At 48.0% G+C, this 17,689-nt stretch overlaps 1 protein-coding gene across 1 annotated transcript in view; it reads right to left on the bottom strand.

Moving 5' to 3' along the window:
- Positions 1-4,119: 4,119 nt before the first annotated feature.
- The window catches only part of GPR45 (G protein-coupled receptor 45), a 93,136-nt gene continuing 79,566 nt past the window's right edge, over positions 4,120-17,689 (bottom strand). Inside the window, exon 2 of the mRNA XM_015113042.3 lies at positions 4,120-7,731. Within this exon, the coding sequence (XP_014968528.2) occupies positions 6,368-7,669 (1,302 nt within the window). The 5' untranslated portion in view covers positions 7,670-7,731 and the 3' untranslated portion in view covers positions 4,120-6,367. The remainder of the gene's footprint in view (positions 7,732-17,689) is intronic.

The raw sequence follows: 17,689 nt of genomic DNA, 5'->3' as shown, positions 1-17,689 counted from the left end.
GGTAGACACCACCAGATGTCCACCAAATCCTTCCCGTGTTTCTTTCTTTCTTTTTTTTTTTTTAAGATAGGGTTTCTCTCTGTTGCCCAGGCTGGAGTGCAATGACACCATTATGGCTCACTACAGCCTTGACCTCCTAGGCTCAAGTGATCTTCCTGCCTCAGCCTCCTGAGTAGCTGGGACTGCAGGTGTGAACCATCATGTTTGGCTAATTTTGGCATTTTTTTTATAGAGACAGGGTCTCCACTATGTTGCTTAGGCTGATCTTTAACTGAACTCTTGGGCTTAAGCTATCCTCCTGCCTAGGACTCCCAAAGTGCTGTCCTTATAGATGTGAGCCACTGCACCCAGCTCCCATCTTCTTGCACAGTAGGCTGGAGCTGGGCAGACAGCCTCCCGACGAGGGACTCCATTTCCCAGCCTCCTTTGCAGCTAGGTGTGGCCGGGAGCCTCCGCTCTTGGTGGTGGAAGACCAGGGTGGAGTGCGGGTTGTCTTATTGCACATGCTCCCCCATCCTCTCCCCAGTCTCATGAACTGGAACATGGAAGTGGCTGCAGCCCAGAGTGACCATAAAGATAAGGACAGTGCCCCGGGGACCATGGGAAACTACATGGAAGGAAACTGCATCCTAAACAACCATACAGAGCAGAGCACCCACCTGGCTGCCTGCACTATTAATCGGAGGGAAACGAAGTTTGTCTGTTTCAGGCCCCTTAGTGTTGGCTGTCTTTGTGACAGCAGCCTTTTACCCAATCCGCCTCCACCCTTCTCTTGCCTCTCTGCCTTCCCGGACAGGCTCCACAGTGCCCTGGGGACCTCAGAACAACCCCGAGAGCAGCGACGTGCACCAGAGGCTGCGCTTTCTAGGCATGGGAATGGGCTGCATCACACATCCATCTCATCCGTCTGTGCAGCTCTGTGAGACCAGCTTACAACCTAGGGAGAGTTTTGAATGGAGTGAAGTAGTGCAGTTGAGGTCAGCAAGCAGAATTTTGCTCTTGAAAGCCAAACTCATGCTCCTGGCTTCTGTGGATGTGGTGTTAGTGTCAACTGAACCCTGAAATCCTAGACCACATGAGGATGAGGAATGAGTCTGTGAGAGTGTGATATAATATATTATGTATTTGGTCTCTGCCCCTGGTTCCTGGCCTTAGTATCTCCAGAGTGGTAAGAGTGTCTGTTGTATGCTAATGAGATGACTGGTGGCTGGGGGCCCGAGGTGGCTTCAGGAGGAGGGCTGATCACTAGAAAGACTGTGACAGGATTAGCGGGTTGGGACTTTCATCCCACCCCCAAAACCTCGGGAGAAGGGAGAGGGGAGAGGGGCTAAGTTTGAGTTGATCAAGAATGGCCAGTGTTGTAATCAGTCATGCCTATGGAATAAATCCTCCATAAAACCTGAAAAGGTCTAGGTTCAGATGGGCTTCTGAGTCGCTGGATGTGTGGAGGTCCCTGGTGGTGATCCGGGAGAGGGCGTGGAAGCTCTGCACCCCTTCCCACACCCCTTGCCCTGTATCCCTTGTAATAACTTTGTAATTAATATGGTTTGGCTTTGGCACCACTCAAGTCTCACCTTGAATTGTAACAATCCCCACGTGTCAAGGGTAGGGCCAGGTGGAGATAATTGAATCATGGGGATGGTTTCCCCCATACTATTCTCACGGTAGTGAATGAGTCTCATGAGATCTGATGGTTTTATAAAGTCAAGTTCCCCCGCACAAGCTCTCTTGCCTGCCACCATGTAAGATGTGACTTTGCTCATTTGCCTGTCGCCAGGATTGTGAGGCCTCCCCAGCCATGTGGAACTGTGAGTGCATTAAACCTCTTTCCTTTATAAATTACCTAATCTTGGGTATGTCTTTATTAGCACTGTGAGAACAGAATAATACACTAATACATGGGTAAATGTAAGTAAAGTTCTTCCCTGAGTTCTATGAGCCACTTTAGCAAATTAAGCAAACCTGAGAAGGCGGTTGTGAGAAACTCCCATTTATAGTCTGTGGGTCAGCAGCACAGGTGACCACCTCCTGCTTGTGATTGGCATCTGAAATGGGGATGGTAGTCTTGTGGGACGGAGCCCACAACCTGTGGGTTCTGACTAACTCCAGGTAGGTAGCGTCAGTATTGAATTGAGTTACAGGACACCCAGCTGCTTTCCACTAGAGACTTGCTTGCTTTTGTTTGTTTATTTCCAGAATGACCAAACAGCCATTTTCTCAAAGAACTTTCCACCCTTGCCCAAAAGGAACAAACCTTGGCCATCAGCAGGTCAACAGTGCGACTCTAATGCTTCCATGTCTTTAGCATCTGCCATGGACTCAGCCTTGGATTAGATCCTTTCCATACATGATTTTGTTTATTCCTCACTGTGGTCTTCCGGCTGGGAGTTTTTCTGCCATTTCAGAGATGAGGCAGGTGGGGTACAGGAATGCCATGTCACTTGCCTGGAATCCCACAGACAGCGAGGCACCCTGGGGTTCAGACTGTCCTGTTTCAAGCACATACTCCACATCCCCTGCGTTTCCGTAAGAGCAGAAACTGAGCACGGGGCACTCCTGCAATTGTGAGGGCTCTGCAGCCAGAGTTCCCAACTACATGAACAAGGGAGCTGAACAGTGTTGAAAATACTTAACGCAGAAGTTTTTTTGAGTCAAAAAACAAACAAAAACACGCACCGTGACTTGTGTGCAGGGAAAATACACCCGTGGCTCCGAATGGCAAAGTAAGAATTGATCTAGGTATTTGCTGCTCATCTTGGTCATCAGAACATCCTAGGGAACCTTTGATTCTGTTTCACCCTGACCTTGGGGACTACAATTCAAGATGAAAAGGTGGCAGATTTGCAGGAGTAGTTACAAGTAGGAGGACACTTCTGAGACTTCCTTGTGTCTCATTTTTAATGCAAGAATCTCCCAAGGATCCCAGGTGTCTGCCTCCAGGGTTATTACCATGGTCAGCCAGTTTCTTTCTCTTGCCTAAGGCCCTACAGAGATAATTTAGCTGTGAAGCTGCCCAGACTTCACGCAGAGTGCAGGGTTTGGGTGAACCACAGGACTAGAGAAAAGATGCAAAAAAATTTAATAATAAATCAATGGGTTGGGCATGGTGGCTCCTGCCTGTAATCTTAGCACTTTGGGAGGCCGAGGTGGGCAAATCACCTGAGGTCAGGAGGTCAGTATGGTGAAACCCTGTCTCTACTAAAAATACAAAAATTAGCCGGGTGTGGTGGCGCATGCCTATAATCCCAGCTACTCAGGAGGCTGAAGCAGGAGAATCTCTTGAACCCAGGAGGCGGAGGTTGCAATGAGCCAAGATCATGCCACTGCACTCCAGCCTGGGTGACAGAGTGAGACTCCATCTCAAAAAAATAAAATAAAATAAAACAATGAAGCAGTGCTTATCCTGCAAATCTCAGGGAAGGAGACCAGAACCAGATATTTGCTTGGTATCTTAGGAAATCGAAGTTTGTTAAAGGTTCAAGCAAGGCCGGGTAGGATTATGAAAGTGGCACACTGCAAGTCAGAGGAGACTAACTGGCTGGAGTGATTCAGCAGCACCATCATAAAAACCAAAACAAAACATGTGGGGGCAGCCAGCTGTGACCCATGTTGTTCCAACAGTCTCCCGGTTGTCATCTTATCTTTAGTCTTTCCAGCTTTTGCTAGTAACTTTCAGGTTCTAGACTTCCTGAAGCCTTTCTTCTTAGGGCACTGCTGTGGCCTGAATATTGGTGTCTCCAAAGTTCATGTGTTGGAAACTAATACTCGATGTGATAGTATTAAGAGATGAGGCCTTTGGGAGGTGGATGAGATTGGTGCCCCTGAAAAGAGGCTTGAGGGAGTGTCCCTTCTCCTGCCATGCAAGGACACAGCCACAAGGTGCCATCTATGAAGCAGAGCGGGAACCCTTGCCAGACACTGAGTCTACCTACACCTTTATCCTGGACTTCCCAGCCTGCAGAACTGGAAGAAATAAGTTCTATTGTTGATAAATGAGCCAGTCTGAGGCATTTTGTTATAGCAGTGTGAACAAATTGATATAGGGGTACTGGGTATTGGATTCTGGGCTTAATATGTGTGGTCTTGGTGCAAATTTTGGCAAGAACATAGAGGCTTATACACCGAAAGAGCAATAATACTTTATTTAAAATATATACAAAATTATTACTTTGAAACATATATATTACTATCCAACATACATCATATAACACTGGTCGATGTAAATTTTGGTACCTTCATTTATTCAGTTGTGAACTCTTTTGTTCAAGGCTCCTGAAGAAATGATCTGAAATGCCCACCAGAGGGGGGCGTGCCCATGGGCTTGGTCCCCTTGGTGGCTTGGCTGTGCTGTTGGGCACTGCTGGGGAACTACAGCCTTACTCCATGGAGCTGAAGGCAAATCCCCACCTTGCTGGGGGAACTGGAGACACAGAATTGATGGGACCCACCTCTGTCGCTCACACGTCAATTGCTCATCTTCTCCCTCTCTCTCCATCTGGGAATAAACGGGGAGGTAGGTGAGGGGGAACAAGTGTCAATTATCTTCTTTACCCTCCTCTGGGCTGAAGAGGAGGGTTAAGGGAAGTTATATTTTCCCTTTCACCCCCCTTCTTCTTTGCCCATGTTACCACTACTGCGGGAAGAAAGTATGAGAAGGAGGGGCTGGCTCTTAATTCAGTTTAGAAAGAAATGGGAAGTGAAGCAAAAATGGGGCTTCTGTGCTCTTAAGCTGAATTTGAGTTACAATGATCCTGAGATAAATCAGACAACTGCTTTGGGGCATGGCCCATGCCTCATTCATCACTATCTCCCCCACAGTGCCTTACATCTAGTAGGCACTTAATGCATGCTCTTTGCATGGATGAATAAATGGATGCGGGGGACCTGATGACTTCAGAGAGAAAATACACGTTTCAGAATCAGAGTGTTTGAGAGATGAAAGGGCACATGGGAAATCATCTAGACCTGCCTCCTCGTTTGGCATATGGGGAAACTGAGGCCCAGAGAAATGAGGAGAAATGAACAAGGTCACATGACTAGTTCCTGATAGAGTCAGACCTGGAATCAGATTTTCTAAATTGCTCCTTAAATTTCCCACCCTCTTCAGATCTGGAACAATAAAGAGAGCTCAGTGGGCTCAGTGTTATGCCCTGGATCAGGACCCTCATATGCCAGTGTGGGGACCCCTGGTGGTGGCCGAATAGGGCACAAGCAGAGAAGTCCCCTTTGGGCAACCTCACTTCCGGGATCTGGTCCCAGTAGGTAAACAGGATGGCAGCAGTGGATCTGAGTGAGGTAGGAGGAACACAGAGAGCAATGGGGACCCCGAGAATTGGGCTCCTTGGTGCCGCACTTGCAGCGGGTCCAGTGCTGTTGGTGGCTCGAAGGGCTCTGGAGCTCCAGGGGATCCAAAGGAAATGTGTAAACTAAGCCCAGCCTGCCCGCTGCTGACACTGAAAGCAGTTCACTACAGACGCTTGCTCAGCAGGTGAGTTATAGCACACGGGAAACGGAGGGGAGGAAAATGAAGGGAGGCAGGGACAGGGGTGGAGGCAAAGAGGGAAGGGCCAAAGGGTTCTCCAGTAGACAGGCCGAGTGACCTTAGGGTGCAGGGACAGGGTGGACCCAGCAGGTGGGGGGCGCTGGGGACATGCAGGAGCTCCCGGATGTGCTTGTCACTTCACCTGGGCTATGCATGACCTTCTCTGGGCTTCAAGCCTCTGAGGCCTCCCATGCATCATTCCAGGGAGCTCAAAGCACAGAGGCTCACTCCGCTTCCCCGTGTGATTTTCGTTTCTTTCTAGGAAAGATACTTAGGCCTGGGAAGAAATGCACATCTGATCAATATAAAGGGCCTCTTGTGAGTCCCCACACACCACAAACATCAATAGCTGAAGAGCCCTGATGTCAAACAAAACGAGTGAACACCCAGGAGCTCACACCTACTGGAGTTTCTCAGGGTTTCTCTTGAGCAGGTGCAGAGAGGGCTCAGAGGGCAGGTTGAAGCTCTTGTGACTGACCCATCCTCCTGCCCCACACTCAACCAGCTTCACTCCCTGTTGCCCTCCTCCTCCCTTTCTGCCCAACTTCTGCACGCCCCAGCCCACTCCATTTTTGCCTTAATGACTTTGCAGTCCCCATCAGCCCTGTATTCGGCTCTTCTGCAAAGAGAAACAAAAATAATTCGTCTTGCCAAAATTTGAAATTTGGGCGCTGCAGCTCATCTGATTACAAATGAGTACCTTTGTGCTTAAATAGCCACCACAAAGTGCAGACTATGACCAACATGCCAGGGAACATAACAGGACAGACCAGCGCACCCTGTGACCCGGGCTCAGCTGCTCCTTCTCTGTGGCCCCCTGGCCCCCTAAACCGCAGACTGGTTTTCGTTGCACACGTAGACTGTGCTCGGCTGGATTCTCCTTCGGATCCGCTCAGGCACTTTGGGGAGGATTTGGAAGGTCTGGGGCAGCAACTCTATGCAGGCCTCGCGGAATTTTTTGATTCTCCAGCAGTAGACGATGGGGTTGAAGACGGACTTGAGGTAACTGAGCCACAGGACGCAGGTGCTGGTGGCATAGAAGGAGGAACCGCAGTAAAAGCGCTGGCTGAATACAGAGAGGAGGCTGTAGATGGAGTGGGGCAGCCAGCAGAGGGAGAAGCCCACGAAGAGGATCAGGATGGTGGTGAAGGCCTTGGTCTTGAAGCTCAAGTCCACGCTGACCTGTTGCTGCCGCTGCAGGCGCCGCAGGCCCGCCCTGGTGAGCTGTCGCAGGTCCAGGCTGTCCGACTGGTTGTGCACGCGCACGGCGTTCTTGCGGACCGTGTTGAGGATGCACATGTAGGCGCACAGCATGACGCCGAAGGGCGCGAAAAACACGGCCACCACCAAGGTGACCACGTAGGCGCGGTCGGCGGGGAGCTCCGTGTAGCCCAGCACGCACTGTGGGGCCCGTGCCGGCACCTCCACCAACGTCCAGCCGGTGAGCGAGGGCCCCGCGATGCAGAAGGACAGCACCCAGGAGACCGCGATGATCACCTTGGCCCTGCGCGGGTTCAGCTTGTCCTGGCGCTGGACGATGATGAGGAAGCGGTCCACGCTGATGATGAGCAGGATGGCCACGCCCTCCAGGACGAAAAACCAGTAGAGCGTGGCTGAGAGGCGGCAGAAGTTGTCCCCAAAGTGCCAGCGCACGGTGATGAGGGTGACGGCGGTGAAGGGCATGCAGCAGAGGGAAAGCATGATGTCCGAGAAGGCCAGGGTGGCCAGCAGCAGGTTGATGGCCGAGCGCATAGCCGGCCTCTGGTACACGATGATGCAGACCACAGTGTTGCCCAGGAACCCCACCACGGTCATCAGCAGCATCACTGCGGCCAAGGAGATCCTCAGGGGTGCGGGCAGCGGGGTGGATCCGGAGTCCGAGGCGTTGCTGGTGTTCAGCAGCAGGTATGCGTAAGCCTCGAGGGACGTGCTGTTGCAGGCCATCGTGGAGAGACCCTTGGAGCTGGGACAGAAGTGGCCAGGAGGGCTCCCCTCAGCGCTTCGGTGGCTGCCATTTTTTGTCTGCCGGCTGCATGTTCCTGGATGTCTGTGGACCTCTGGGGCACTGGAATGGTCTTGGGGAGAAACGTCCGCCTTTGTGAGCACTAGCTGGGATTTACGATTCATGGATCACATCCTAAGCATTTCTGCCGGGAGCGACTGTGTGCACAGCTCGGTGCTTGGACACTCTGTAGCGGACAGCAAGCAAAAGTACAAAAGAGAAGGGAGTTAGAGTTTCCAATCACGTTGAAGAGAGCACGCCTTTAAACTTTACAGGTGTTTCTAAACAAGTTTATTTACCACTTGGGACAAAGCTTCGTATTCACAAATATTGTCTGAGTCTTGTCAAGGGGCCCAGAGAAACCTAATCAGCTCTCCTCTGGGGAAACTGAGGAAGTAAACTTTGTAGTTAGTGTTTATGTAATAACTTGACTTTTCAGCAACCTGTTGGAATGAAGCCTTGGTCTAGCCAACTAGCGTTAGAATCCAGCTCCTCAAGAGAAAGGTTTTGCCTGTTTCATTCTCTGCTATCTCCCAGTACTGACAACAGTGCCTGGCGTGCAGTAAGAGTCCAATAGATATTTGTTGAGTAAATGAATAAATGATAGTTAATGCTGCTGCTATAATATTTGTTTAGTTTTTTAAAAAACCCACTTCATTGAGGAATGACTGACATGTCAAAAGCTGTACAGATTTACATCTCAATATACCGAGAACCTATCACCACCAAGGCCAAACACGTACCCAGCTCCCCCTGCCAAAGCTCCCTCCTGCCACTTTTCTGGTATTATCATTTTGTTTGGGTGGTAAGAACACTTCACCTAAGATCTCCCCTCTTAGCAAATTTTAAGTATATATTTTTAAATTTTAATTTTTTTTTTTTTTTTTTTTTTTTTTTTGAGACGGAGTCTCCCTCTGTCACCCAGGTTGGAGTGCAGTGGCCAGATCTCAGCTCACTGCAAGCTCCGGGTTTATGCCATTCTCCTGCCTCAGCCTCCCGAGTAGCTGGGACTACAGGCACCTGCCACCTCGCCTGGCTAGTTTTTTGTATTTTTTAGTAGAGACGGGGTTTCACCGTGTTAGCCAGGATGGTCTCGATCTCCTGACCTTGTGATCCGCCCACCTCAGCCTCCCAAAGTGCTGGGATTACAGATTTGAGCCACCGCACCTGGCCAAGTTTTAATTTTTAAAAAGAAATGTAAGTGTGTGTGTTTAACTTTATTTGATAAGTATAAATTCGCATGGATTATAATAATAAATAATATGGTGAAATTCTGTGTGCCCTTCACCCAGTTTTCCCTAATGGTAACGTCTTGGATAACTGTGGGGCTGCTATACTATTACTTCCAGAAGCACAGACTGGGAGAAGGGAACTTCCCCCAAAGATAAGGACTTTTAAAATACAGTGTTAGCTGGGTGCAGTGGCTCATGCCTATAATCCCAGCACTTTGAGAGGCAGAGGCAGGAGGATTACTTGAGGCCAGGAGTTCAAGACCTGCCTGGGCAACATAGAGAGATCCCATCTCTACAAAAAAATGAGCCAGACTTGCATCTATAGTCCCTGCTACTCAGGAGGCTGAGGCAAGAGGATTGCTCAAGCACAGAAGTTCGAGGCTGTAGTGAGCTAAGAAGGTGTCACTGTACTCCAGTCTCGTTAACAGAGTGAGATCCTGTCTCTAAAAAAGAAAAAAGAAAAAAAAAGTAAATGAAATGAGCTTTTATTCCTTTACTTTCTTAATAAACTTGCTTTTACTTTCAAAAAGGTAAATATAATATTAATTTTAATTTTGTCTCACTGATGTGGTAAGAGTGTGTTCAGTAGCTCAGGTCTGCAGTCACATCACCTGGGCTGGGGGAAGTCCAGCCTGCATCGTTTATCCAGCCTGGACATCTGGCTGTTGGATGCACCTCTGTTTGTAAGAAACTTCTCTTTTTCTAAATTCCTTTTGGTCATTGTTAACAGATATCTCACACCGAGGGGAATGTGGGCAATGTAAGAAGCCAGAAGGCCTCAGACAAGGCCTAGAGGATCTGGGAGTGGCAGTTATTTGGTGATGCTACCTCAGTTTAGACCCAACCAATCCTTGGTCTTCCTTCCCAAGCACACCCAGAATGGGTTCATCTCTCAGTGGTGGGTACCAGTATCCAAACTTTTTCTGAGCTATAAAAACCAGAAACATGGTGTGTTCATTTATAAATGGGAATTATCTCTCATTCAAACCAAAATTATGACCCTTCTTCATCTCAGTTTTCTGATCTGTGAAATGGAGGTAATTATATATTTACCCCTAGAGTCGTTAAATACAAGTGCAATGCCCGGTAAAAGAAAGGCATTAATAAATTAACTCCATCTCCCTCACTGTTTCAAGTTTAGGGGTTTCTGTCTCTTGGATTAAACTGCAAATTTGTTGATGGCAGGAACCATGACATGCATGTAGGAAGCCCTAATGGATTAAGCTCCTCTTGGAGCAGAGAATAAAGGACCACTGAGAAAAAGCACACTCTCATGCATCCATGTGCCTGTCAATCTTAGCTGATAGTGAATTCTTCATCTGCACTCTTCTCTATGCTATAAACTTAGATTTTCCTCCCAATGATAATTACAGAGAGTGATTTCATGCTTAACTAAAGGAGCAAATAATGCAAGGTATCTTTTTTTTTAATGTATATGTCTTGAGGTTGAACCTGATTAAAATTATTTTGGCTTCTGGACAACAACCTGTCTTAGATATTTTAATTTAGCATTTTGGTCCCAGTCCTGTTGTTAATATCTGAATCAACAGTGCCTTTATTACAAGGGACTAGGGCACGAAGATCAAAGTAAAAGGTAACAAGTGAACAAGAAATATTCTGCTGGTGTTCTTGGAAAAACAGCACTCACCATCTCCGGCAGTTTTCACGGTGAGAAATGGGTGCCACACTATGAATTTAAAGCTGCAACAGAAGCTAGCTGGGAACTGAACCGTTTCAAGGTATTTATCTTAGTTCCTTTCCAAATGATCTCACCCTAGAACTGGGAGGCTCTGCCAAGTGTCAGGAGGTAAGTCATCCTCTCTAACTGAAGTGTGATTAATCAACTAAGGAAAGTGTGACCAGGCTGTGTGCTGCTGTGTGCCATGGTGTGGCTAGCTGTGCACTCGCAGAGTCTTCAGTGAACTGTGTCCACACAAAAGATAGAAGGCGCTTTCAGCAAAGCGGACACGTGGCCACCCATGCATTGTGTTTACTGCAAGGTTTTCTAAAGCCTTCCCTCCGCATCCTCACACCTGGCAAGAAGGCAGGGAAATTATGAAAAGGAAGCTCAGATACAGTCCGCACGAGCTCCAGTTCAGCAAAGTAGTAACCAGTGGAGCCGAGACTGGAAGCTGAGACTCCAAGGGAAAGATGGGTCTGTGGTGAGGACGGTGGCTTGGGGAGGATGACTTCATGTCTGTGACACTGACAAGCATGGGGAAAAGAAGAACCATCCCCCCACCCCCAAGCTACGCCAGTTGAGGTACAGACAAATTTCTTTTTTTTTTTTTTTTTGAGACGGAGTCTCGCTCTGTCACCCAGGCTGGAGTGCAGTGGCCGGATCTCAGCTCACTGCAAGCTCCGCCTCCCGGGTTCACGCCATTCTCCTGCCTCAGCCTCCCGAGTAGCTGGGACTACAGGCGCCGCCACCACGCCCGGCTAGTTTTTTGTATTTTTAGTAGAGACGGGGTTTCACCGTGTTAGCCAGGATGGTCTCGATCTCCTGACCTCGTGATCCGCCCGTCTCGTCCTCCCAAAGTGCTGGGATTACAGGCTTGAGCCACCTCGCCCGGCCAATACAGACAAATTTCAAACAAAATCCCATTCTGTTTTCCTTCCCCGGTAGGTGAAGAATGGGCTTCTAAAAACTTAGCTTCCGCCGGGCGTGGTGGCTCACGCCTGTAATCCCAGCATGCTGGGAGGCCCAGGCGGGCGGATCACGAGGTCAGGAGATCGAGACCATCCTGGCTAACACGGTGAAACCCCATCTCTACTAAAAATACAAAAAATCAGCCGGGCGTGGTGGCGGGCGCCTGTAGTCCCAGCTACTCGGGAGGCTGAGGGAGAAGAATGGCGTGAACCTGGGAGGCGGAGCTTGCAGAGATGGCACCATCAGACTCCAGCCTGGGCGACAGAGCGAGACTCAGGCTCAAAAAAAAAAAAAAAAAAAAAAAGGACTGAACTTCGTGAGGATGAGGGAAGGAACCTTTGTCTCTGCTCACCGAATAGGACAATTCTATGTGCGACCACCAGGGGGCGCGCTGGGGCAGCCTCAGGAGGCTGGGAAGTACCAGTGTCTGACCTGCCAAAGCCTTTCTTCCTCCTTCCTTCCTTTTTTCCTTCCTTCCTTCTCTCTTTCTTTTTTCCTTCCTTCTTTCTTTTTTCTCTCATTTCTTTCTTTTATCTTTCTTTGTTCTCTTCCCCATTTTCTTTTCCCAACTTTAAAAGTCTTTATTATGTTAAATTTCAAACATAGGCAAAAGTAGATAACATAGTACAGCAAAGCCCCACTTGGCTAAGCTTTTGAGCTGTGTTCCCTCCATTTCCTTCCATTTAAGCTGGCTCTTCCTGGTCCCCATATACCTCCCGTCCAGGCTTTTGTTTTCAGTACAGCGGGGGAGATCCTGCCAAGTTTTCTTGGGGAGAGGAGTCCAGGCTGTGAGTGGCCTCGTGAGACAGACATGAGAGGGGGAAATGCGGCCCGGGAGAGTTTTAAGGGACTGGGGGACACAGCAGAGGTCCCTGCAGTGGCGCCGGGGCAGCTCTCCAGAGCTCCAACGGTCCTCCTAAGGCCTGGTCAGCGGGGATTCGAGTGGCCTTCTGCTGGCCAACTTGCGTTTCAGGTAGCAACACTCATCTTCGGCTGGGAATATGTTTGGCTTTAAGCAGTCAGGAAGGAGAAGGTAAGAAATTTCTACCTCCCTTTCCCATCCTCAAGATCAGGCTTGAAGACGATCCGCCGGACCCTGATTGAAGCAGGGAGGGATAATTGCTTGACGAAGGCACAAAGGCAGGCAGAACCAGAGAGACTGGCGGAGGCACAGGGAGCTGAGGAGCAGCGGCGATTAACACGTGGAGGAGGAAGACTTTGCCACGTGGAGGAGGGAGACTTCCTGGCAACCGGGCGGTGAGCCCCGGGTGACCTTCAGCTAGAGGGCATGCCTCTCCTTCCTCCCTGCCCTGAAACAGAATGGCTGAAAGGCGCTGCGTGGGGACGGCGGAATGGATTATTGTGTCTGACGTCCTGTCCCATCCAGAAAGCCCACAGCATCACTGTTAGGTGGTCAGGAAAACGACGGAATCTTCCCCACCTTCAAATCCCACATGCTACCGTATCCTCCCCAGCAACTCCACTCGCCCCCTGTGACACTTCCCCGGTCACTCCAGCAAAAGCTGCCCTGGGCTCGTCCTTGTTCCCAAGTGGCTTTGTCTGTCGGAGCATCCATTCCTATTGGCCCCTTGCCTAGCTCTACGTCGAAAGGTATTGCGTGCATCCCGGTCCCTCTGCACCTGGACCCTGCGGGGTCGAGGCTGCGCCCAGGTGCGTTCCGGGGGCGGGGCTGCCAACCCCTGATCCGCGAAGGGAACTCTCACATGCACAGTGGGAGTAGGCGGTTCTTTTGGAACTGTTTTTCACAAACATTAAGAAAAAAGTCAAGTACACACTACACACAGGTACATCTACATTTTAATTATCAGATTTGGAATTATATATAGATGCATTTACATATATATGTACATCTGATAGAATTTGCTTTCTCTCTGCTGGTTCTGTTTCAGCCAAATGGTGGAAAGCCGTCTTTCTCCATAGACTTTAATATTGCTGCAGGTAAAACCAATTGGTTTTGTGATATTGGATTTTTAATCCCTGCTCCAGAAGAACATGTTGGTTCAAAAGAGGATGCCAAATCTAAGAAACGAAGTCAATTTTGGCAGATGGGGAAGCTAGGAACAGCCCTTTGCTGTGGGAACAGCTTGACTCTGTCATTACCTGCAACCTTGTCCCTGTCTTTTTGATACAAACTCTCAAACAGATGGTATATTTCAATTTCAATAACTTTATTGGCGGTGAAAAAATATGCAAGAGCTGCCAAAAGTAATACATCAAGTAGCTGTGTTTAGAAACAGGTGTCGCGCCACGTGTCTTAACTTCAAAGAAAAGTGAGCTGAAAGGAACCAGATTTTTTATTCCTCGACTTGGACAAGATTCTTGGGGAGAAATTTTCAAATACAACGCAACTGGGAAGTCTTTTAATGAGGCACATCTTCATTGCCTGTTCTTCTTAGTAATGGCTAACATTTCTCGTGTGCTGATCCCCTTACACAGCTCAGTGGTCACGAAGCTCGGCCCCTGCGTCTTCAGCATCCGCATCACCTAGGAACTTGAGAAAGGAAAATTCTCAGGGCCACTCCAGACCTACTGAATTAGAAACCCTGGGACGCCAGGGGGCGCCACCTGCATTTTAATAAGCCATCCAGGGTAAACGTTCTCAGTTGTAGGAACTACTGACACGGTTTCTCTCAGTTAACCCTCACATTGACTCCTCTTTACCGATGAAGAACTGGATGCACAGTTATTTATCTAGAAAGTACAGTAGTAGGGTCCTGCATTAGAACCAGACGATCTGACTCCAGGACCCATGCCTTAACTCCTAGGCTATGCAAAGAGAGGCCACTCAGATAGTGATATAACTAGCAGTTCCTATCAATTTTATATCAGAAATGAGTCAGCATTGGGAGCCACAGCAAGGATGTCTTTCAGCAGGAAAGGTAAGATGTGAAGGCCGTGGGTGCAGGGCCCGTGTGTGGGACTGCCGCAGGGCTACGGGTGTTTTGGCAGGCACTCAGGACACAGGTAGCCCTCAGGCCTATAGGACCCTGTGTGGATCTGATGCAGCAGCTTTTGCAGATGCTTCTCAAGCAGATGTGGATGAGGCCTATTTGTCCCCTCAAATTTAAAATCTGCTGGCTGTCGAGAATGTAGGATTTAACGCCAGACCCCTGGGAGATGCAGGGTGGCCGCGGAGACTCAGACACTATCTCATCTCTTTGTTCAATCCTTGGTGCTTCCCCACCCTTTTAAAATCAAGACTTATATAGAAAATGTGATTCGTAGGGCACACTAGAGTGACCGACCGCAGGCCTGTGCTGCTGCTGCCAGGGCTAAGAGGTTAATGTCTCAGACACACCAGCAACCCATTCATAGCTCCAGAGCCTTGCACACCAGCTGGTGGCTGGGATACTCTAATCTTAGAGGCCGGCTTGAAGATTTCAGGCCTCTACATATCCCCAATCTAACAATGACTGAGTTGTTGCTCTGACCAAAGAAACAGTAATAGGTAGTATTAGAATAAGACTTTAAATACACAAAGTGCTTCCAAAATGTGCTTTTACTTCTTTCTCACAGCCACTGGGATGATACGTGACTATTCCCACCTACAGATGAGGAAACTCAATCAATGCAATTAGGTGATTTGCTTACGCTGATACAAATGGAAGAATGGAAGTCGAGTCACATCTTCTTTTTACTCTTCGACTCTTCCCTCCTTTCCTGTGTCCTGGGTAACCCCATGTTAGGCATACCCACTCAATGTACATGAGGGTTTCATTGTGTGGACAAATTTATTTCTACAGATTCAGATAGATTATGACTCAGACTGACTGCCTATGCTTGCTCTGGTTATGAGAAAGAGCAATTGGTTATTTAAGAACTTATGAAAAGTCCAATATAACCCACGGATGGCCGTAAAATACTCATGTTTAAGCATCTTTATGCTACCACCCTTCTTTAGAGCAGGGGTTCTTAACCCCTGAGACCACAGACCAGTACCTTTCCCTGGTCCATTAGGAACCAGGCCACACAGGAGGAGGTGAGTGGAGGACAAGCAAAGCTTCATCTGTGTTTACAGCTGCTCCCCATCGCTCACATTACCACCTGAGCACCGCCTCCAGTCAGATCAGAAGCATTATTCGATACTTATAGGAGTGGAACCCTATTGTGAACTGTGCACGCAAGGGATCTAGGTTGCACACTCCTTATGTGAATCTAATGCCTGATGATCTAATCCCTGATGATCTGGTGAGGTGGAACAGTTTCATCCCAAAACCATCCACTCCTGGTCCTGTGGAAAAATTGTCTCCCATGAAACGGATCCCTGGTGCCAAAAGGTTGGGGACCACTGCTTTAGAGGAGGCCAAAGCATATAATTGACTTAGGGTCACCAGCTTCCAAATTAATCCTTGAGAATTTTGTTTGTGCATTTTACTATTAAAAGCCAACTTATTCACTTCCTTTCTTAACTAGTTTAGAGGTGTTGCCTCTAAGGTAGGGTTTTAAAAGTCCCTGAACCATGTATGAAGATTTTGCTAGAGGCACAAAGCATATGGCACTTGCTTAAAAATGGAGTTCTATATTTCAGTGGAATCTGAGACAATTAGCACTTTTTCAACACGCTAAAAATTAATACCTGCCAATGTTGTGTTTCTCCAGGTAGAGCGTGTGACATCTCAAGTAGCCTGCACCCAGGGGTTCCTGGGACAGGTGTGGCTTACACAGGAGAAAAACCCAGTACTGACACCTCACATTTCACTGGGCTGCTTTATAAAACCTGTTTCCTTCTCCAAAATTACATCTGTGGGGCCCTCTACTACACTTTTACCTGGCTTTCTCAAAAACTAATTTTAAACTTATTTGTGCCTTTTGCATTTTCTCTGACATTTTATGCCCTAATTCTAAACAAACAAACAAAACCTCTAAGCCTGGGGAAAATATACTTTTTCATTTGTAGTGTAAAGCAAACAGACACAGCTTACGTACTCTAGTAAAATTATTTTTGATATTTTAATGTTTTAACAGCTTCATTGAGGCCTAGTTTATGTATCATGACATTCGCCCTCTGCACATTGACAATTAAATGATTTTTAGCCAATTTAAAATGTTGCAAAACTATCACCACAATCTGCTTTGAGGATATTTTCATCACCTCCAAAAAGATCCCTCATGTCTGTTTGCGGTCAACTGATTGTACTTTTTATAATTGCTCCAATTTGTTTTTGCAAAAAGGGTTCTTAATATAACCCAAGAACTTGACAATTCCTTTTTTTATTATTTTTTTATTTTTATTTGAGACAGAGTCTCGCTCTGTTGCCCAGGCTTAAGTGCAGTGGCGAGATCTAGGCTCACTGCAACCTCCATCTCGCGGGTTCAAGCAATTCTCATGCCTTAGCCTCCTGAGTAACTGGGATTACAGGTGCCCACCACCGTGCCTTTTGTATTTTTAGTGGAGACTGGGTTTCACCATGCTAGCCAGGCTGGTCTCCAACTCCTGTCCTCAGGTGATTCACCCGCCTTGGCCTCCCGAAGTGCTGGGATTGAAGGAGTGAGGCACAACACCCAGCCAGAACTTGAGAATTCTAATTGACAGCTTGGTAACTCTAGCAGCACCTCTGCCCTTCCTACACAGGCCCATGACATATGGAGGAGCAAGGTTGGAACATCATTGAAATCACTGAGTCCTTGTGCCCTGACCCATGTTAGTAACCATGATCTGAATTAGGAAGTATTAGTGGGGCAAGAGGTGGGACAAGCTAAACTTATTTGCCCATGTAAACCCACCAAAGTACCAACCAAGATAAAGTCACGATGAACCAATGAAATACAGGAGGAAACGGGGCCTCAGTCTTAAAGTGTCAAGACTTGGACTCAGAAGATCAAAATTATAGTACTGGTTCTGCCTTATAGCCTGGAAAAAATTCCCAACTGTTCAGTTTCTTCTTTTGCAAAATGGTATTAGGGTACCTACCTCACAGAGTTGTAAAGATTCAATATGTGGGAAAGCACGCTGCATCTCATAAAACACTAGACAGGGGTAAGGAAGGGTCTTACTTTTTTTGTGGTTGTTATTTTTGGGGTGGGGGTGGGGAGGACAAAGTCTCGCTCTGTTGCCCAGGCTGGAGTGCGATGGTGTGATCTCGGCTCACTGCCACCTCTGCCTCTCAAGTTCAAAGGATTCTTGTGTCTCAGCCTCCTGAGTAGCTGGGACTACAGAGGCACATCACCACGGCCAGCTAATTTTTGTATTTTTAGTAGAGACAGGGTTCCTGCCATGTTGGCCAGGCTGGTCTCAAACTCCT

The sequence above is a fragment of the Macaca mulatta genome, chromosome 13 (assembly GCF_049350105.2).
Source record: "Macaca mulatta isolate MMU2019108-1 chromosome 13, T2T-MMU8v2.0, whole genome shotgun sequence".
Lineage (NCBI taxonomy): Eukaryota > Metazoa > Chordata > Mammalia > Primates > Cercopithecidae > Macaca > Macaca mulatta.
This window is presented reverse-complemented; position numbering and strand designations above follow the sequence as displayed.